General features: G+C 41.7%; 1 protein-coding gene across 3 annotated transcripts in view; it reads right to left on the bottom strand.

Moving 5' to 3' along the window:
• Nucleotides 1-20,950, bottom strand: part of esrp1 (epithelial splicing regulatory protein 1) — an 86,668-nt gene extending 65,718 nt beyond the window's left edge. For all 3 annotated transcript variants that reach the window (XM_070894167.1, XM_070894177.1, XM_070894185.1), the window contains exons 1-7: nucleotides 20,636-20,950; nucleotides 20,341-20,469; nucleotides 19,018-19,131; nucleotides 18,515-18,629; nucleotides 11,293-11,391; nucleotides 11,153-11,207; nucleotides 598-708 (exon numbers count right to left, since the gene is read on the bottom strand). In XM_070894167.1, coding sequence (XP_070750268.1) covers nucleotides 598-708; nucleotides 11,153-11,207; nucleotides 11,293-11,391; nucleotides 18,515-18,629; nucleotides 19,018-19,131; nucleotides 20,341-20,469; nucleotides 20,636-20,767 — 755 coding nt within the window. In that variant the 5' untranslated portion in view covers nucleotides 20,768-20,950. The remainder of the gene's footprint in view (nucleotides 1-597; nucleotides 709-11,152; nucleotides 11,208-11,292; nucleotides 11,392-18,514; nucleotides 18,630-19,017; nucleotides 19,132-20,340; nucleotides 20,470-20,635) is intronic.
• Nucleotides 20,951-22,065: the final 1,115 nt, after the last annotated feature.

Raw genomic sequence — 22,065 nt, 5'->3', positions numbered from 1 at the left:
CAGCATGAGTTTTTAGTAAGGGGAAAAATTGGAAAATAATAGTATATAGAAATATTAAATGAGTAATGGAAGAAAGGTGCAGCAGGCTGGAATTACAGATTTGAATCACAATTTTTTTCAACATGATCAGTTCCTGATCTGAACCTTGCCATCATAGTGAGTGGCTGAGGAGAGGCCAGGATTGTTTCCTTGATAAAAGGAAAGGAGGAGTCTATACTCCCAAGTGTCCTGTTCATTTAGGATCACAGAACCAGAAAATACCATTGCAATCTGCTCGGTCTTATATCATACTGTACTTTCTTTCTTATTCCCCTCAATTTCTTCAGTTTGCCAAAAAACTATTTAAATCTGCCCTGCCCCAACAAAAAATTATAGAAATGGCATTGGTGATGGTGTGCTAGCAGGTCGTGCGCCTGCCCATCTAATGGGATGAAACTTGACATGTGGAGACCAAAGAGGGAAAAGAAGAAAATAATGTTCAACCAGAAAACTGACAAATATATTGCAATAGATTTTTAAATAATAATCACAGGATAATTTTTCTCAGAGCATTTCTAGTATAATGCTATCATAACTATTTTTGTTGTCAATACTAACTTGGCTATGTTGAGACCCCTGAAGAATCTAGCAATATCTTGGTCAGATGACTGCCAGGGTAACCCCCTCGCTCTGATTACTGTATTATCATCAATGATCTCCATCTTGCTGCTGTTAGTAAGAAAAGATAAGAAAATAATGAAATAGTTATAAATTAAAATGACTCCTGTAAGAAAATGGGGGTACGGTGGCATTGTGGTTGTTACTGGACTAGTGAGCCAGAAACTTGGACTAATAATCCGGAGACGTGAGTTCAAATCTCACCAGTGGAATTTAAATTCAGTTAATGAAATAAATCTGGAATAAAAAGTGACCATGAAACTATCAGATTGTCGTAAAAACCCATCTGGTTCACTATTGTCCTTTAGGGAAGCAAACCTGTGACACCAGAACCATAGCAGTGTGGTTGACTCTTAACTGCCCTTTGAAAGCCACTCAGTTGTATCAAACTGCTACACACATGGGAGTACCTTCACCACGTGGACTGCAGCGGTTCAAGGCGGCGGCTTACCACCACCTTTTCAACGGCAATTAGGGATGGTCAATAAATGTTGGCTTTGCCAACGATGCCCATATCCAAGGAACTAATAAAAAAAAGAAGCCATGGTAACCTATCATCCAGCAGTCAATATTAGGTATTCAAAATTAACCAAGCAATGATCGCTTGTGCTTGGTCTGTGTTAGGAATAGAAGCTACAATAAATAAATCACTACCAGAAAATGTAAATAACATCACTTTTTCATAAATAAACATAAAATAATCCTAAAAGGATTGTTTACGTATCAATGGTAATAGCTGCTATTTTGTATTTGGTTTATAGAATCATAGAAGTTTACAGCACAGAAGGAAGCCATTTCGGCCCATCGTGTCCGCTCTGGCCGACAAAGAGCTATCCAGCCTAATCATACTTTCCAGCTCTTGGTCCGTAGCCTTGTAGGTTACGGCACTTCAAGTGCTTACCAAAGTACTTTTTAAATGTGTTGAGCGTTTCTGCCTCTACCATCCTTTCAGGCAGTGAGTTCCAGACCCCCATCACCATCTGGGTGAAGAAATTTCCACCCAAATCCCCTCTAAACCTCCTACCAATTACTTTAAATCTATGCCCCCTGGTTGTTGCTCCTCTGCTAAGGCATAGGTCCTTCCTATCCACTCTATCTAGGTCCCTCATAATTTTATACACCTCAATAAGGTCTTCCCTCAGCCTCTTCTGTTCCAAAGAAAACAACCCAGCCTATCCAATCTTTCCTCAGCTAAAATTCTCCAGTCCAGGCAACATCCTCATAAATCTTCTCTGCACTCTCTCCAGTGCAATCACATATTTCCTGTAATGTGGTGACCAGAACTGCATGCAGTACTCTAGCTGTGGTCTAACTAGTGTTTTATACAGTTCAAGCATAACCTCCCTGCTCTGCATTCTATGCCTCGACTAATAAAGGCAAGTATTCCGTATGCCTTCTTAACCACCTTATCTACTTGGCCTGCTACTTTCAGGGATCTGTGGACATGGACTCCAAGGTCCTTTTGTTCCTCTATACTTCTCAGTGTCCTACCACTTAATGTGCCTGGTTAGCCCTCCCCAAATGCATTACCTCACACTTCTCTGGATTGAATTCAATTTGCCACTGTTCTGCCCATCTGACCAGTTCATTGATATCTTCCTGCAGTCTACAGCTTTCTTCTTCATTATCAACCACACAGCCAATGTTAGTATCATTTGCAAACTTCTTAACCGTACCCCCTACATTCAAGTCTAAGTTTCAAAAAGCTGAGGAAGCAACTCCAATAGCTAAATACATGTATATTTTTAAAGTTGCTGAGAATGAAAACTTTGATAGAAAACTATTTTCATCTTGAAACTGAGCTTTCAAGTATTAGTGTATAAAGGTTTTATATCTTTGTTGGAAAATCCTTCATTTTATCTTTTAAAAAAAGCCTCCATTAAACCCATTCAAAATAAACAGCTTAAGTCTTTATTAAAATAACAAAGCATTTTACTACATCTACTGTACTCTAATATTCAAAATGTAATTTAGGGGCATATGTGTCCAACTATCAGACAGTCAATAATTTTTTCTTCCTTTACACCATTTTTTTTTAGGGGGGGTGGGGGGTGGGGGAAGGTGCAGATAACAATTAGAAATCAATATTTTTTTTAATGCATCACTGCTCATGGCACTCAGCATTTATTCAGTTGAAGTTTAGTAGACTGTTACACACAGTACATCTTGTAATTTACTCAAATAAATACAAAGCAAATCGTAAGGGTGCACAGACAGATACATTATACATTCAATATATTAACTACATCAACAACGTGCATTTAGAAATTAATCCCAGGGCATTTTACAAGAAAAGTGAGCTAAAGTCGGTAAAACTAGGAATGGCGACTGAAAGCTTGGTCAGAAGTGGGTTGTAAGAATGGTCTTAAAATAGGAGAGGGCGGTGGAGAGGCAGAGAGGATTTGGGAGGGAATTCCAGAGCATGGGACCTGGTTGTAGGGATGGACTGGCCATATAGGAAATCGAGAGACTTTCCAGGAGCCCCCATGCACGGTTCCATAACGCAGTATTATCAGTGTTCCCTTTTTCTGTGGGAATCGCAAAGAATCTATCTCCTTTAAGGAAAGCTAGTCATGGAACACAAGAACATGAGAACATAAGAAATAAGAGTAGGAGTCGGTCATACGGCCCATCGAGCCTGCTCCGCCATTCAATAAGATTATGGCTGATCTTCAACTCCACCTTCCAGCACGATCTCCATATTCCAAGTCCCTTAGCATCCAAAAATCTATCGATCTCGGTCTTGAATATATTCAATGACTAACATCTACAGCCATCTGGGGTAGAAAATTCCAAAGATTCACAAATCTTGAGGCTGAACCAGACCATTCGCAACCTTGGTGTCTTATTTGACACAGATGAGCTTTCAACCACATACCTGCAGCATAACTAAGATCTCCTATTTCCACCTCCATAACATCGCCTGTCTCAGTCTTTGCCTTTGTTGCCTCTAGACTTGACTATTCCAACACACTCCTGGCTGGCCTCCCACATTCTACCCTACCTAAACTAGAGTTGATCCAAAACTCAGCTGCCCATGTCCAAACTCGCACCAAGATTTGCTCACACAACACTCATGTACTCGCTAACTTACATTGGCTTTCGGTAAAGCAACGCCTCAATTTCAAAATTCTCATCCTAATTTTCAAATCCCTCCATGGCCTCACCTCTCCCTATCGCTGTAATCTCCTCCAGCCCCACAAACCATTCCTCCCCCCCCCCACACAGAGATGTTTGCGATCCTCTACTTCTGCCCCCTAGAGCATCCTGGATTATAATCGCTCAATAATCGTGCCTTCTGTTGCCTAGGGCCAAAGCTCTGGAACTCCCTGCCGAAACCTCTCCACCTCTCTTTCCTCCTTCAAGATGCTCCTTAAAACATACCTCTTTGACCAAGCTTTTGGTTACCTGTGCTAATTTCAATTTATGTGGCTCGGTATCAAGTTTTTTAATCTCATAATACTCTTGTGAAGCGCCATGGTACGTTTCACTATGTTAAAGTCGCTATATAAATGCAAGTTACTGTTGATTGAATAAATTTCTCATCGCAATCCTAAATGACTAACCCCTTATTCTGAGTCTGTGACCCGTAGTTCTAGACTCTCCAGCCAGGGTAAACATCCTCCCAGCATCTACCCAGTCAAGCCCTCTAAGAATTTTATATGTTTTAAGGAGATCAACTCTCATTCTAATTTCTAGAGACTATGGGCTCAATTTTCCACAAAGCATTTTTTTGGCATACTAGAAGAGTTGCGCCTGATTCGTTGGGGCCTAAGCATGCCAAAAAAATAGGTTTCCCCGTTGGATTTCTTCATTTTGGCGTGGCGTAACCCGACCTTTAGTTTTGGGGGTGGCGCGTTGATCTGCGCCAAAAAGATCAGGCTGCCATGGACACAATGCGAGCTGAGGCTGCAAAGTGAAGATTGCGCGTGTGCGGCGGGGACCGAGAATGGGACCGGACAGCCTTCGGGCGAGGTTGGAGGCAAGTTGCTGCTATGTATTTTTCAATTCTTTTAGTGTGTCCGGGCATTTGCTGCGCCAATTTCATTAGCTGTGCCGATTTCCTTAACTTTCCAGAAGGTTTTTCAGCAGAGGCCACATAAGCTGGTCTAAGCAGAACTGGAGTAACTCTCAGCTGGCCAAACTTCCCTAATTGGTGCAGATGGCTGGTTACGCCCCCTTTGGCTGAAAAAAAAACTGACCTAAAAAAATCGTAACCAATTGACTTACACTGGTGCAAATTGATTGGGCAAACTGTGGTTTTTCCAACTTAGGCCAAAAAGAGCAGCCTACTCCAAAAAAGACGTCGCAAATCACAGGGGAAAATTGAGCCCTCTGGGCTTGGTCTCCTCAATTTCTCCTCATGGGATAATCCCCCATCCCAGGAATCAGTCTGATGAACCTTTGTTGCACTCCCTCTAAGGCAAGTATATCCTTCCTTAAGTAAAAGAGACAAAAACTTTGCACAGTACACGAGGCCCTATATAATTGCAGTAAGACTTCGTTACTCTTGTACTCCAATCTTTTTATAATAAAGGCCAACATACCACTTGCTTTCCTAATTGCATATTAACTTTGTAATTCATGTACAAGGACACCCAGGTCCCTCTGAGTACCAACATTTTCCAATCTCTCACCACTTAAAAAAAATCTGCTTTTCTATTTTTCCTACCAACGTGGATAACTTTGCATTTCTCTACATTATATTCCATCTGCCATGTTCTTGCCCACTCACGTAATCTGTCTATATCCCTTTGCATCCTCCTGACAACTTACTTTCCAACATAGCTTTGTATTGTCAACAAACTTGGATACATTACACTTGGTCCCCTCATCTAAGTCATTAAGTTAAGATTGTAAATAACTGAAGCCCAAGCACTGATTTTTGCAGCACCCCACTAGTTATAGCCTGCCAACCTGAAAATTACCCATTTATTCCTACTCTCCATTTTCTGTCAGGTAACCAATCCTCAATCTATGCTAGTATATTACCCCCAATCCCATGGGACCTAATTTTGTCCAATAACCTCGTGTGACACCTTATCGAATGCTTTCTGAAAATTCAAATATATTATATTCACCGGTTCCCCCTTATCAACCCTGCTAGTTACAACCTAAAAAAACTCAAATAGATTCGTCAAACACTATTTACCTTTCATAAATCAGTGTTGATTCTGCCCAATTATATTATGATTTTCTAAGCACCCTGTTACCATGTCCCTAATAATCGATTCTAGCATTTCCCTACTATTGATGTCAGACTAACTGATCCATAGTTCACCGTTTTCTCACTCCCTCCTTTCTTCAATACGGAGGTTACATTTGCTACCTTCCAATCTGCACAGACCGGTCTAGAATCAAGGGAAATCTGGATGATCAAAACCAATGTATCCATTATCTCTGTAGCCACCTTTTTTGAAAACCAAAGATGTAGGCCATCAGGTCCAGGGGATTGGTCAGTTTTTAGTCTCATTAATTTCTCCAATACTATTTCTTAACCATTACTAATTTCTTTAAATTCCACATTCTCACTGGATCCTTGGTCCCCAATATTTCCAAATATTTTGTGTGTTTTCATCAGAGAAGATAGAAACAAAAGTATGTGTTTAATGTCTCTGCCATTTCCTTATTCTCCATTATAATTTCTCCTGTTTGTTTCTCTAAAGGGACCCGCATTTACTTTCCCTTTACACACCTATAGAAGCTTTTACAATCGGTTTTTATGACTCTTGCTAGTTTACTCTCACATTCTATTTTCTCTCTCCATCAATTTCTTGGTCCTCCTTTGCTGAATTCTAAAATCCTCCCAATCTGCAGGCTTACTACTCTTATTTGCAACATTATAAGCCTGTTTCTTTAATCTATTACTATCTTTAACCTCTTGTTAGCCATGGTTGGAGCATTTTTTTCCCTGGTTTTTTTATTCCTCAAGGTAATGTATATTTCTTGAGAATTGTGCGTTAATTCTTTAAATGCTAGCCATTGCTTATCTACCATCATATCTTTTATTTACTTTCCTAACCTAATTTAGCCAACTCACCCTGCACAGCTACATAGTTTGCTTTGTTCAGATTTAAGACCCGAGTTTCGTATTTGACTAAATCACTCCAACTCGATATAAAATTCTATCATAAAGTGATCACTGCTCCCCAGAGGCTTTTTTACTACAAGCTTATTAATTAACCCTGTCTCATTGCATAACACTAGATCTAAAATAGCCTGTTCCTTAGTTCGTTCTTCAAAATACTGATCTAGAAAACTATATTGAATGCATTCCATTGACTCGTGCTCTGCACTATTACTTATGCAAACCAAATTTGCAGTACAGTCAATAATAAAATTCAAGTCCCCCATGATTATTGTTTTACCCTTGTTACATGCATCACTAATTTCCTGATTTATACATTTTGCAGACACTGCCACTAGTGCTTTCTGTCCTTTGTTGTTTCTTAGTTCCACCCGAAGTATTCTACATCTTATTTTTATGAGCCAAGATCCTTTTTCACTACTGTCTTTATCCCATACTTACCAGGGCTATCCACCCCTGCTCCCTTTTCCATTCTGCCTATCTCTTCTCAAAGTATCCTGCAATATTTAGTTCCCAACCTTGGTCACTCTGCAACCATATCTTCGTAACAACAACAACAATTTGTTTTATATAGAGCCTTTAATCTAGTAAAACAGCCCAAGGTGCTTCACAGGAGTATTACAAGACAACAAATTTGACACGGAGCCACATAACGAGAAATTAGGGCAGATGACCAAAAGCTTGGTCAAAGTGCTTAGTTTAAGAAGTGTTTTAAAGGAGGAAAAAGGTGTAGAGAGGAGGAGGTGTTTCGGCAGGGAATTCCAGAGCTTAGGGCCTAGGCAACAAAAGGTTAAGAAATAAATGGATTTGATTTATCTATGCTATTAATTCACCTATTTTGTTGTGAATGCTTCATGCATTCAGCTATAGTGCCTTTGGTTTGAACTTTTTTCTATTTTTCCCTGATGTTACCTTAATCACTGATGTCCGATTACCTTTGTTAAGCGCTCTGTCCCTTCGTGACCCACTCGGTTTATTTTTACCCAAATCACTAAACTGCTGTACAGCCTTTACATTTCTCTTACTGTTTTTGAATTGACCCTCTCCTGAATCCTCCCACCCGTGCCCCCCCAACCTCCCCCTCCTTCATTAGTTTAAAACCTTAATTATGCGATTCGTCAGGACACTGGTCCCAGCCCGGTTTAAGTGGAACCCGTCCCGACAGAACAGCTCCCTCTTTCCCCAGTACTGGAGTCAGTGCCCCATGAATTGAAACCCCATGCCTCCCACATCATCTTTCAGTTATGTATTTAACTTTCTGATCTGCTTGTCCCTATGCCAATTTGCACATGGCTCAGGTAACAATCCAGGGATTATTACCTGTGAGATTCTGCGTTTTAATTTGGATCAAAGCTCCTCAAACTCTCAGTAGAAACTCATTCCTAGTTCTACCTATGATGTTGGTTCCTATGTGGACCAGGACAACTGGATCCTCACACTCCCACTCCTCTTCTCCAGCCGCAAGGAAATATGTTTAACCCTGGCACCAGGCAGGCAACACAGCCTTTGGAACTCCCGGTCAGGACTGAAGAGAACAGTATCTATCCCCTGATTATACTGTCGCCTACCACTACAACTTTCCTTTTCACTCCCCCCACTTGAGTGTCCTCCTGTACCACGGTTCTGTGATCAGTTTGCTCAAACATCCTGCAGATTTTGCCCTCATCCACACAGGCAGCAAGAACCTCACACCTTTTGGGTAAGGGCACAGGCCGAGGCTTCTCCAGCACTGCAACTAGGGTCCCCTGAGTTGTAGTCACATGCTCCTGTCCCTAACTAGACCTGTACCACTATCTAACCCAAGGGGTGTGACTGCCTCCTGGATCAAAGTGTCCAGGTAATTCTCCCCCTCACTGATGCCCCAAAATTTCTGCACCTTGGACTCCAGCTCAGTAACTCTGAGCTGAAGTTCCTCGATGCAGACGTGGTCGTCCTGGATCACAATGCTCGCCACAAACTCCCACATGCTGCAGTTGTGGCACATTACCTGCACTGCCATGTCTATATAACTTTTTATTTATTTAATTAACACTTATGTATTTAATTAACTTCACTTATAGTTTAGTTTTTAAACCAAATAACTTGATCTAGTTTAAGTTATAGGTAGATTAAATTATTTACCTGTAATACAAACCAATACAAGCATTGGAGGCAAAAGCATCACCTCCTTCCCCTTCTGCATAGAATTCCTATCCTCCAAATACCTAACTTTTACACTCTGTTTAGGTGCATTCTGTGTAAGATCACCCTGCTGAAGACAGCTGCCAATAGTGGAATAAAGGAAGGGGAGGATACACAACAGGGCAGAGTCAGAGGAAAGGATAATTTTGAGGGGAGATGCGGTTGTAGGCTGGAGGAGATTACAGAGATAGGATGGATGAGGCCATGGAGAGATTTAAACACAAGGATGAGAATTTTAAACTGGAGACGTTGGAGACCAGGCGCTAATGTAAATCAATCAACGGGGACAAATATGATGGACAAGCAGGCATTGGGACAGGACAGGACAGGATACAGGCAGCAGAGGTTTGGATGAGCTTTGAAGGTTGGCAAATGGGAGGTCAGCCTGAAAAGCATTGGAGAAATCATGTCTGGAATAATAAAGGCATGAATAAAGGTTTCAGCACCAGATGGGCTGAGATAAGAGTGTAGGTGGACAAAGTCATGTACGTGGAAGTGGGCGGTCTTTATGATGGAGAGGATTTGAGATCAGAAATTCAGTTAGGAGCCGAACAGAATATTGAGATTGTGAAATGACTGGCTAATCTGGAGACAGTGGCTAGAAAAGGGGGCGGAGTTTGCGGCAAGGATATGGAATTTGTAGTGGTGCTAAAGACAATATGTGAGGATAATTCAATGTAGGAGGAATCAAAGCCTTGAATTCAAACCATGATTTTCTTGTGAAACAGCAAATGATCAATGGTTAATAGGAAAATGGATTCAACCTGGCAGTGTAATACGTTGACATTGATTTGCACTTGTACTGCATTGTGGATTAGTATGTTGTAACTTTTTACTCTCAATTACCCACAATGAGGGTTTTGAATCTTAGCAGTGAGGGAAGTGTTGAATGCATTTGAAATGCTTCCCCAAGGGGAGGAAAGGAAATCAGTGGGCATGTCAACAAAGGTCACCTTAAATCATGTCCTAGCAGCAGAATACCCAGCTTCTGACCTCTGCTGGAAAGTGCATGTGTAGACAACTGGTGAGCACAGGAATTGAATCAATTATGAGTCACCTCCTTCACCAGTGTGTGGACACTAATTGACTGGAATTTAGTGTTAATAACAAATCACTTGGAGAACACTGCCATTTGTGGAGTGTACCCTAGCAAGGAGTCAACAGCTTCAAGAGGAGAGAACATAGGAACAGATGTAGTCATTCAGTCCCTTGAACCTGTTCCACCATTCAATTAGATCATGGTTAATCTGTATCTTAACTCCATCTAGCTGCCTTGACGGTGTAACTGTTAATACCCTTGCCTAACAAAAATAAGCTATCTCAGTTTTGACATTTTCAACTAACCTAGCCTCAATAGCTTTTTGGGGGAAACAGAGTTCCAGATTTCCACTACTCTGTGAAAAGTGCTTCCTGACATCACCCTTGAATGGCCTAGCTCTAATCTTAAGGTTATGTCTCGCCAGAGAAAATAGCATATCTTTATCGACCTTAACTCCTTCAATCATCTTAAAACAATTCAATTAGATCACCCAGTAATCTTCTATTCTCAAGAGACTACAAGCCTAGTTTATGCAACATGTCTTCACAATTTAAAACTTTTAGCTTGGTATCATTTTCTGAAACTGTGCTGCACCCTCTCAAAAGCCAGTATATCTTTCCTGAGGTGCAGTGCCCTGAACTGAACTCAATACTCTAAATGGGGTCAAACCAGAATTTTATATATCTGTAACATACTTTCCACCCCTTTGTATTCCAATCCCCTTGAAATAAAGGCCAACATTTCATATGCCTTGTTAATTATTCTGTGTACTTGTCCTCTGAGTTTTAGTGATTTCTGTACTTGGACCCCTAAATCTCTCTGCTTCTCCATAGTTCCTAGCTTCTCACCATTTAGAAAATTGTCTGATCTATCTTGCTTGGGTCCAAAGAGGATGTCCTCACACTTCCCCACATTGAACTTCACCTGCTAATCGCATCTTGACAATTGGATTACATACCCATTATCTCTCCTCTCGGTCTCCTATCTTTGAACTAATTCCCTATCCATGTCAATAAGTCACCAATTCAACGTGCTCTCATTTCTGTTAATAGTCTCTTGCGTGAGAGAGGAAAAAAAAATTTCAATTATCAGGAAAAATAGTAAACAAATAAATGTTGAATATGTATTACTCCCAGCATCATTGTTAAATGTCTGAGCTTTATGATACTTAGATTAGGAAGACTTACCAGGTCCCCGTTTCGAATTTGTGATTCACCCTTTCTGGATCTGTAAACCTGTGATCTAAACAGATTCAAGTGTTACAAACAAAAAATTCAATTCATTCACATTAAAGCAAATAGAATCCCATTGAACAGATGCTGCTTACTGTGGGGTTTTGAATTAATGGTTAATATAATGCTGCTTGCAATCATAATATCCGAAACACCAAATTTGTAGTTGGATGAATTGTCTTCAAGATGTAGATCTGCAGAAACTCATCAAGGAAAGTAGTGCGTAAAGATGATAATTGTAATAGTGATATCAATAGTGCAATAAGTCATATTTGCTTTCATACTACTTGACATCTTAGAATGTTCCTAATCGTTTTTAATTAAGAATATTGTGATAGCCTAGTACGAAAAGCTAATAATGAATTTTTGTATGATCTATTCATTCTACAGCAAACCATAAATGTACTGTCAAATAGGATGACATATGGTAGAAACAGATTTGTACTGACAACTGTGTTATGCATGCAGTCCTATCTGTTCTCCTTACTCCCACCATAAAACTTATTTCCCTCCTCTCGAAGATACTGATGCACTGCCAGATCTGGTACTGAGCCACTCAGACCAGGAGTCTGGGAGGCTCTACCTTAGCTACATACATAATAGAAGTGACTAGTTGATTACACTGCTAAATGGTCAAATGCAAAAAAGCTGAATGAGTCCCCAACATGAAGAAAATGAAGGCATTAGAAAAATTCTGTGTGCCACCCAAAGACATCCTCTGAAACATAGATATAGAAACATAGAAAATAGGTGCAGGACTAGGCCATTCGGCCCTTCTAGCCTGCACCGCCATTCAATGAGTTCATGGCTGAACATTCAACTTCAGTACCCCATTCCTGCTTTCTCGCCATACCCCTTGATCCCCCTAGTAGTAAGGACCTCATCTAACTCCTTTTTGAATATATTTAGTGAATTGGCCTCAACAACTTTCTGTGGTAGAGAATTCCACAGGTTCACCACTCTCTGGGTGAAGAAGTTCCTCTGCATCTCGGTCCTAAATGGCTTACCCCTTATCCTTAGACTGTGACCCCTGGTTCTGGACTTCCCCAACATTGGGAACATTCTTCCTGCATCTAACCTGTCTAACCCCATCAGAATTTTAAATGTTTCTATGAGGTCCCCTCTCATTCTTCTGAACTCCAGTGAATACAAGCCCAGTTGATCCAGTCTTTCTTGATAGGTCAGTCCCGCCATCCCGGGAATCAGTCTGGTGAACCTTCGCTGCACTCCCTCAATAGCAAGAATGTCCTTCCTCAGGTTAGGAGACCAAAACTGTACACAATACTCCAGGTGTGGCCTCACCAAGGCCCTGTACAACTGTAGCAACACCTCCCTGCCCCTGTACTCAAATCCCCTTGCTATGAAGGCCAACATGCCATTTGCTTTCTTAACTGCCTGCTGCACCTGCATGCCAACCTTCAATGACTGATGTACCACGACACCCAGGTCTCTTTGCACCTCCCCTTTTCCTAATCTGTCACCATTCAGATAATAGTCTGTCTCTCTGTTTTTACCACCAAAGTGGATAACCTCACATTTATCCACATTATACTTCATCTGCCATGCATTTGCCCACTCACCTAACCTATCCAAGTCGCTCTGCAGCCTCACAGCATCCTCCTCGCAGCTCACACTGCCACCCAACTTAGTGTCATCCGCAAATTTGGAGATACTACATTTAATCCCCTCATCTAAATCATTAATGTACAGTGTAAACAGCTGGGGCCCCAGCACAGAACCTTGCGGTACCCCACTAGTCACTGCCTGCCATTCTGAAAAGTACCCATTTACTCCTACTCTTTGCTTCCTGTCTGACAACCAGTTCTCAATCCATGTCAGCACACTACCCCCAATCCCATGTGCTCTAACTTTGCACATCAATCTCTTGTGTGGGACCTTGTCAAACACCTTCTGAAAGTCCAAATATACCACATCAACTGGTTCTCCCTTGTCCACTCTACTGGAAACATCCTCAAAAAATTCCAGAAGATTTGTCAAGCATGATTTCCCTTTCACAAATCCATGCTGACTTGGACCTATCATGTCACCTCTTTCCAAATGCACTGCTATGACATCCTTAATAATTGATTCCATCATTTTACCCACTACCGATGTCAGGCTGACCGGTCTATAATTCCCTGTTTTCTCTCTCCCTCCTTTTTTTTTTTTTTTAAAAAGTGGGGTTACATTGGCTACCCTCCACTCTATAGGAACTGATCCAGAGTCAATGGAATGTTGGAAAATGACTGTCAATGCATCCACTATTTCCAAGGCCACCTCCTTAAGTACTCTGGGATGCAGTCCATCAGGCCCTGGGGATTTATCGGCCTTCAATCCCATCAATTTCCCCAACACAATTTCCCGGCTAATAAGGATTTCCCTCAGTTCCTCCTCCTTACTAGACCCCCCGACCCCTTTTATAACCGGAAGGTTGTTTGTGTCCTCCTTCGTGAATACCGAACCAAAGTACTTGTTCAATTGGTCCGCCATTTCTTTGTTCCCAGTTATGACTTCCCCTGATTCTGACTGCAGGGGACCTACGTTTGTCTTTACTAACCTTTTTCTCTTTACATATCTATAGAAAGTTTTGCAATCCGTCTTAATGTTCCCTGCAAGCTTCTTCTCATACTCCATTTTCCCTGCCCTAATCAAACCCTTTGTCCTCCTCTGCTGAGTTCTAAATTTCTCCCAGTCCCCAGGTTCGCTGCTATTTCTGGCCAATTTGTATGCCACTTCCTTGGCTTTAATACTATCCCTGATTTCCCTTGATAGCCACGGTTGAGCAACCTTCCCTTTTTTATTTTTATGCCAGACAGGAATGTACAATTGTTGTAGTTCATCCATGCGGTCTCTAAATGTCTGCCATTGCCCATCCACAGTCAACCCCTTAAGTATCATTCGCCAATCCATCCCAGCCAATTCACGCCTCATACCTTCAAAGTTACCCTTTTTTAAGTTCTGGACCATGGTCTCTGAATTAACTGTTTCATTCTCCATCCTAATGCAGAATTCCACCATATTATGGTCACTCTTCCCCAAGGGGCCTCGCACAACGAGATTGCTAATTAATCCTCTCTCATTACATAACACCCAGTCTAAGATGGCCTCCCCCCTAGTTGGTTCCTCGACATATTGGTCTAAAAAACCATCCCTTATGCACTCCAGAAAATCCTCCTCCACCGTATTGCTTCCAGTTTGGTTAGCCCAATCTATGTGCATATTAAAGTCACCCATTATAACTGCTGCACCTTTATTGCATGCACCCCTAATTTCCTGTTTGATGCCCTCCCGAACATCACTACTACTGTTTGGAGGTCTGTACACAACTCCCACTAACGTTTTTGGCCCCTCCCCCTGCAGCCACATATGGCACAAAGAGAAACATATTCTACTTGAGGATCACTAATGAACTTTCAAAACCAATGTTGATTCTCAAGAGGCCGTTCATGGCTGACCCAATGATTTAGTGGAGAAATGTACTGCGTGATGTGGTACTGAGCAATGTAAACCAGATCTATTATCTGTGCTAAGTTAATTGATCTCAACTGTGGTGTGCACTACATTTATGTCAGTATCTCTGAACATCCTAGCCAGGATGTACTTGGAGATGGAGCACGTGGTACGCATGCGGCCTTCCGTGAGAGGTGAGCGCCGGAGGGATTGGAGTGTATCATCGCCCCCGGCAACCAAATTTTAATTTGACCCTTTATTGTTAAAAAGTTTTATTGGGTAATTTGTCGGTTTTATTGCCCCCTTTAATCAAGGGGCACTTGATTTATTGTTTTGCACTAAAATAGTTGTCAATATCTCTGGGCTAGGGAAGGGGATGTTAGCTGCCAATATTCCTGCTCTTGATCCAGTGATCTCAGTTGTTGGAAAGTGGACATGCCGACATCAGTTGAAGACAAGATTGAATTGGCTATCATAATCAAATAGCCTGTTGAAACTCACACATCTAGAACTGCAAACTTGCGATGCATTTACAGAACTGTAATCTGGGTTGGTGTTATCCATGGAGCTGCATCCCAGTATGAGTTATTGTCTTCAGGAGAAAAGAATTAAACAAAGGAAAACTTGCTAGTGGTGCTCTGATAGCATAAAGGTTTGCATCCGTGATCTTCTTATCCATCTTCTTGATGTGGGAAGGTGCTATACAGAAGCCAAGCATATCTGTCCACTGAGAAAATGAAATTAGGAATAATTTTTAAATCATTTTCCCCCTTCTTTGCTGACCCGCAATGAGATATGGTTCCTTTCACAAGGGCCAGCCACCCTCTGGCTTTTGGAAACATCTAGGCAGCTGGCTACCTTGCATATCACATTTTGTCCCATCCCTTGGGTGCTTTTACGTTACCAAAATGTATCTCTAATCATCTCCTGAAGCTTTATTTTTTAGGCATCGCTGGCAAGGCTGTTAAGTGGGTTTAGGCTGGATAACTTTTTTCAGCCAGCAGACACGATGGGTCAAATGGCCTCCTTCTGTGCCATAAATTTCTATGATCCTATGATAAGGATATTTATTGCTCATCCCTAATTGCCCTTGAGAAGATGGTGGTGAGCTGCCTTCTTGAACCAGAGGAGTCCATGAGGTGAAGGTACTTCTACACTGCTGATAGGGAGGGAGTTCCAGGATTTTGACCCAGCGACAAATTTCCAAGTCAGGATAGTGTGTGACGTGGAGGGCAACTTGTAGATGGTGGCATGCCCATGTGCCTGCTGCCCTTGTCCTTCTAGGTGGTAGAGATCGCAGGTTTGGGAGGTGCTGTTGAATAAGCCTTAATGAGTTGCTGCAGTGCATCTTGTAGCTGGTACACACTGCAGCCACGGTGCACCAGTGGTGGAGAGAATGAATGTTTAAGGTGGTGAATGGGGTGTCAATCAAGTGGGCTGCTTTGTCCTGGATGGTAAGCTTCCCGAGTGTTGGAACTACACTCATCCAGGCAAGTTGTGAGTATTCCATCACACTCCTGACTTGTGCCTTGTAGATGATGGAAAGGCACAGGAATCAGGAAATGAGTCACTCACCACAGGATACCCAGCCTCTGAACTGTTCTTGTAGCCACAGTATTATGTGGCTGGTCCACTTGAGTTTCTGGTCAATGGTGACCCCCAGGATTTTTATGGTGGGGGATTCAGCGATGGGGGATTCATTGAATGTCATGGGGAGTGGTTAGGTTTTCGCTGTTGCATATGGTCACTGCTGTGTACTTGTGTGGTGCGAATGTTACTTTCACTTATAAGTCCAAGCCTGAATGTTGTCAGGTCTTGCTTCAAGCAGGAACAGGTGGCTTCATTATCTGAATGGAACTGAACACTGTGCAATCATCAGCATACATCCCCACTTCTGACCTTATGATGGAGGGAAGGTAATTGATGGTTAGGCCTCGGACAATGCCCTGAGGAACTCCTGTTGCAATGTCCTGGGGCTGAGATGATTGGCTTCCAACAACCACCTTTCTTTCATGCTAGGTATGACTCCAGTGAGTGGAGAGCTTTCCCACAAATTCCCATTGATTTCAATTTACTAGGGCTCCTTGATGCCACATTTGGTCAAATGCTGCCTTGATGTCAAGAGCAGTAACTCTCACCTCCCCTCTAGAATTCAGCTCTTTTGTCCATGCTTGGACCAAGGCTGTAATGATGTCAGGGGCTGAAGTGTCCCAGCAGAACCCTTACTGAGCATCAGTGAGCAGTTTATTGGTGAGTAAGTGCCATTTAATAGCACTGTTGATGACACCTTCTATCACTTTGCTGATGATTGAGGATAGGCTGATGGGGCGGTAATTGGCCAGATTAGATTTGTCCTGCTTTTTGCAGACATGCTATACCTGGGCAATTTTCCACTTTGTCGGGTAGATGTCAGTGTTGTAGCTGTACTGGAACAGCTTGGCTAGAGGTGCTGTTAGCTCTTGCTAGGCCCCTGTTCCCACGGATATTGATCTCCTTCAAGTACCTCAACTGTAGTGGACATTCTTTATGTATGAACTGTGACAGTGAGTGTAAACAGGTGATTTTACTGTGGAGGGCATCACAGATTCGGTTCTTGCACAATGTTCATACAAATTAACTATCCAGCAAGGGTCACTGGATAGCAGTCAGCAGTGGGAACTCTAGCTGATTTGACAGCTCCCCAGCCAAGGAACTTGGAGAACAATTATACCAACCTTAAGCTCACATCGTAAATTCAACACAGACTGGAATTCAAATCTGTAACAGCCCACTCTGTGGTGTCTTTACCCATTGCTCCATTGAGTGAGCCTTCAAGTGTCCAGTCTTCATGTGTAAGACTAGTCAATGAGTGTTGATGGGCCTTTTGGCCTTGGGGACATCATAGCTGAACCTCATTCTATCTTTACCCAGTGTTCATGCACGTACATTTTCCAGCACAAGTTACTTGATAGCAACTGACTCACCTTCACTGATTTTTCTCCTCCTAGTGTAATGCTGTTGGGGCAAATTGCAGCACCCCTCCCACTGCATTGAACTGGCTGAAATCAGATGACTCAGCACAGACTAGAGAATCATTTTGATCTGCAAGACTCATTGCTTCACTCGGTAATGCACTTACTTACAGCCATCAAAGGTCCTTTTAAGAGATCTAAATTAGCTCTTGTTACCTTATTTGTTTGCTTGATTTATGCTTGTAAAGCAGTTATTGCCTCAATGGTGAGTTTTTAGGCAGATTCGGTTCCTTGAACCATCTGACTCAAAAATTGTTATTGAGCTGTAATACCAGCCACCCAAATCATTTTTTTCTGCCTCTCAAAATGTTACAAGGTAGGTTTTATACCATTATCTTTATTTTTATTAAATATCACACTCTTCTCTATCTAGTAACATGGTATATTGTCTTTGAGAGGAAAGGATCTCACAACATTTCAACAGCAGTAGACAATTGGAATGAAGAAGGGGAGGGACTCGCTTGCTTTTTTATTTAGGGGAAGAGGACCCAAGGAAATCTATGGGTAATCGTTGACAGTGATATCGCCCTTATTAAATGACCAGTGATGTGTTGTTGCACGATTTACAGGATTGCATTATTTGTTTGTAAACAAACACCGTGTCCCTTTAAGTATATCTAACTACCAATAATATTGAGTTCCGATATGCCTAGAATCACAAGCTATAAACACAGGTTGTATTCTTTTGACTTGCACGGCATTGTTAGGCGGCAATTATTCCGAATTCTGTATGGGTTTGAACCACAAGCTCTCGGGAGACATTGGGGAAAGTCACTTCCGCATGGTGAAACAAATCACAAACCGTAGCCTTCCATGATGGGGCGGGGGAAGGAAAAAAATTCTTAAAAAAGGATACGGTTGGACATAGCATTGAGGTCGAGTTCATGGAGATCAGGGGCATCTGGGCAGCAGTTCTTAAATTCTTTTTGTAGATCAAAAAAGGTATAGAAGCATTCTGGTAACGTGACATTCTGTCAGAGGAATCAAGAACGAAATGTAAACCATAGCCGTTTGTCTGCTTGAAAACAGTCGTTCACAACAATGACCTCTCAGCTTTCCCTTTAAATTCGCGTAAAATAAGTTGCAAAAAAAGGGAAGCAAATCCCTGCTGTTCACTCAATATTTTCTTTTATAAACTTCTAACAACAGCATCTAAAATTATTTGGGACAACTGGCCGAAAAACACTAATCTATAAACACAGTTGCTAAACATGTAAAGTCGTTTAACATATTCCAAAACAAGTTTAACCTACAACTCGAAACAGATACTTGTTGAAATTATAACGCATTTGTAACAGTCATTAAAACCATCTATTTTATTTAATTAAAACATATTTGCAAACGTAATTTAGTGCATACCTTGTTAGAAGCCTCAGGGTGGAAGACTTGACGTATGGGCAGCTGACCATCTGTACAAAGGCAGAATGAAGTGCCCACTCCAATATTCAACTCATTGCTCACAGATCGATTGAACTGTGTGAAAACAATGTGATCAATGTCAATACCTTCCTGTGAATTCCGCAATATAAAGTGGGATAAAACAATGAAATAGTCACCCCCTAAGCATAAGCCTCCTTCCGCTTCGCGAGAAATTAATGGAAAATTCTGACGTTTTATTGTTTACTGAAGGAGTATTGCTTCTGATTTCAGCATACCTATGAGTATTATTTAAAATGTGAATCTAATAAACATTGCAATTACAGTGACATTATTGTGTTAAATCACTTCTGCTCATAAATGATTGGTGAGTAAAGTGAAGCTGTGTTCAAAACGGAGATACATTCACTCATTTTTTGAATCTTGTGATACCGAGCCGATTTGTTTTGCCTTGTCAAATTAGAATACATTGACACTTATCTTGTTACCAGGAGCAGCAGAAAGGATAGGTACAGCTTCCCATGTGTTCAGTGGAATTTGCATAGGTGATTTGCTTGGGGCCTCTAAAGCCGTTTGTTGTACTGTTCGTAATACACGCCAACAGTGCAATCCAGCTGTGTTTTGGGTAGACAGGTCGGTACAAAAGCACACAATTCAACAGTTTCCAAGTCTATATATATCCGCTCCAAACACTTCAACTCCTCAGTCCCCGAACAGCACTCAAACGTAAATATTTGCATTTAGATGATAATCCTGCACCTCATTGACCAAGAGACTTTAATCACTTTCTTTAATTTTTTAGGTTTACATTTTCATGAGAACACCATTTTTTGGGAGTGGACAAGTCTCAGCGTTACTCGATATAAAAAGAGTCTGTTAGACGTATCTGGTTAAATAATGTTGTAGAACTAATTACAATAAAGATGTTGCATTTGTTGCTTCTTGATTGCAATTTAATAACTAGATCCAATTTGTCCTGCCCAGACAATTTCAGTTTGATTAACAATCGCGTCGTACAAGCTACGTTTGCGATACTGTACTTGGAGGTCGAATCACTATCAACTACCTGCCTCTTTTCTATCCACCCACAATGACTGAAGTTTCCTAAATCAGAACTATTTCAAAGTATAATTAAAACTTTCTCGGGCGTTGCGTTCGACATCAAAACAACTAGAAATAGTCTAAGTGGTAAGAGGAAGGAAAAACACCAGCTCTGGTGAAGAACTGGTGCCGACCAGGTCGGATTTCACCTCCCCATAGCAAAGCTGGGTAAAGTTAGTCTTGCACCGAAGGCGGTGCATTCACCTGTTGAAGGACTTGCTCCAGAGGTTCTGCTGTGGTCAGGTTTTCTAGTGTAATGCCAGTGTGCTCGGTACATTGCTCTGTTAGTTCCAAGTTATTCGGGTTTACAAATACTTTGTGCACTTTCCCCGCCTAGAAGAAAACAAAGTAAAGACAAAAACAAATTAAATCGAAATTTCCGAATAATTGTATCTTTCGCGGTGCTGGGGGAATAGATATGCTGTGTAATAATAACGATCTTCCCCTACCCCACAACAGCTTTTCACAATACAGCGTGAACAATATAATCGTGTCGTACCTTTTCGTTTGCCAAATCCACCACTTGCCACAACAAAAGCACCAGCTCTTTCTCATCAGATCCCAGCTTTTTCCCATGTGCCCCGGCCGTTGCCCCAAATAAAACCACCAAATAATCGAGAGGCGCCGTCATGCTCAACAGGAAAAGAGACAGGCACTAAAACTAAACTCCGAAAAGTGACCCCAAATGAATCGCTCACCTCCCCCAGTGAAAAGTAAAGCAATGAGAGGAAAAAGACACCCCACACCTGCACCAGGACACCTTACAACCGTCTAAACCAGGACGGCCCAGGGGAGGGGATCGCTTTTTTTTGCTTGCGTGAGAACCCATGCAAATGAGCTGGTCCTTCTTTAATGGGCTCTTTTTTTGCATTTACCTGCCCACAACCACGTGAGTTGGGAAACAGATACCTGGCTCGCACAGAGCCAGAGCCATTGGCTGCTTCCGTGCAGGTACGTGGCACTGTGACCGAGCAAAATAACAAGCAGTATTCTGCACTGAACATTTGAAAGCCCATTTGCTCAGTTAGGGAGGGGGGAATCAAGATGCAAGCTCACCCAGTGCCGCACAAATTAACGAGATTACACGGGAGGGTAGACTAAGAGATTTAAGATTCACAATCTAAAAAAAATTAAACCCGAGGTCGCTCAGTTGTGGCAAATGTTGGTCTCCGTTGTCGTTTTATCCCAGATTATTATTTGGGAGCACACTTATTGTTGATAAATGGAGTTGGAGCTTATCAAGGGATCCAGCCTGTTTGGTTATTGCATGAAGCCAAGTTCGTGGAATTGTTTTAAAATCTGAATTGGATAAAGGTAAAGGGTCGGGAGCAGATTCCCAGACGGAAGGAATCCCAAGCTCAAGGTGAATAAATATATGAGTGGCACGATTCGGATGATATTTAAAATCAGAGGCTAGAGGGAGCAGCTGCCTCTTTTCTCCGCTGAATCCCATAGGAAGGTGTGCCTGCACCTTTACCTACCTCCTCAAGGTCAGGAGGACAAAGCCACTGAGACCGCCAAAAGACAAGAGTTAAGAATGCACGAATCCTTTATTTAAATGCACAGAACTAGTAATGTTAGCTAGCGCGGTGTGTTTTTACTCCTGTTAATTTCTTCCAAACCGGAAGTATCCGCGAGTAAGGGAGAATAATCGCTCGTTTTAAATACCCAAATTTGGAACATTTCCAGCCCAATGACGCTACGCAACTTCCCTGAGATCTACCTGGAATATTTTTCTATGTCCAACGTTTCTCATTGTTCGTCGCACTTTGCAAAACAAACGATAAAGGGAATAGGGGATTTTGCTTTATATAAAATACTAGAATGCAGCCACAAAATAACTTCAAAATATGCTATAGATGGGCACATTACGTGGACATCGTGAAAACGAATAATAATATCGGAGGTACAGAATGATCTATAAAATGC

Source organism: Pristiophorus japonicus, chromosome 1, assembly GCF_044704955.1.
Source record: "Pristiophorus japonicus isolate sPriJap1 chromosome 1, sPriJap1.hap1, whole genome shotgun sequence".
In the NCBI taxonomy this organism is placed as follows: Eukaryota; Metazoa; Chordata; class Chondrichthyes; family Pristiophoridae; genus Pristiophorus; species Pristiophorus japonicus.
This window is presented reverse-complemented; position numbering and strand designations above follow the sequence as displayed.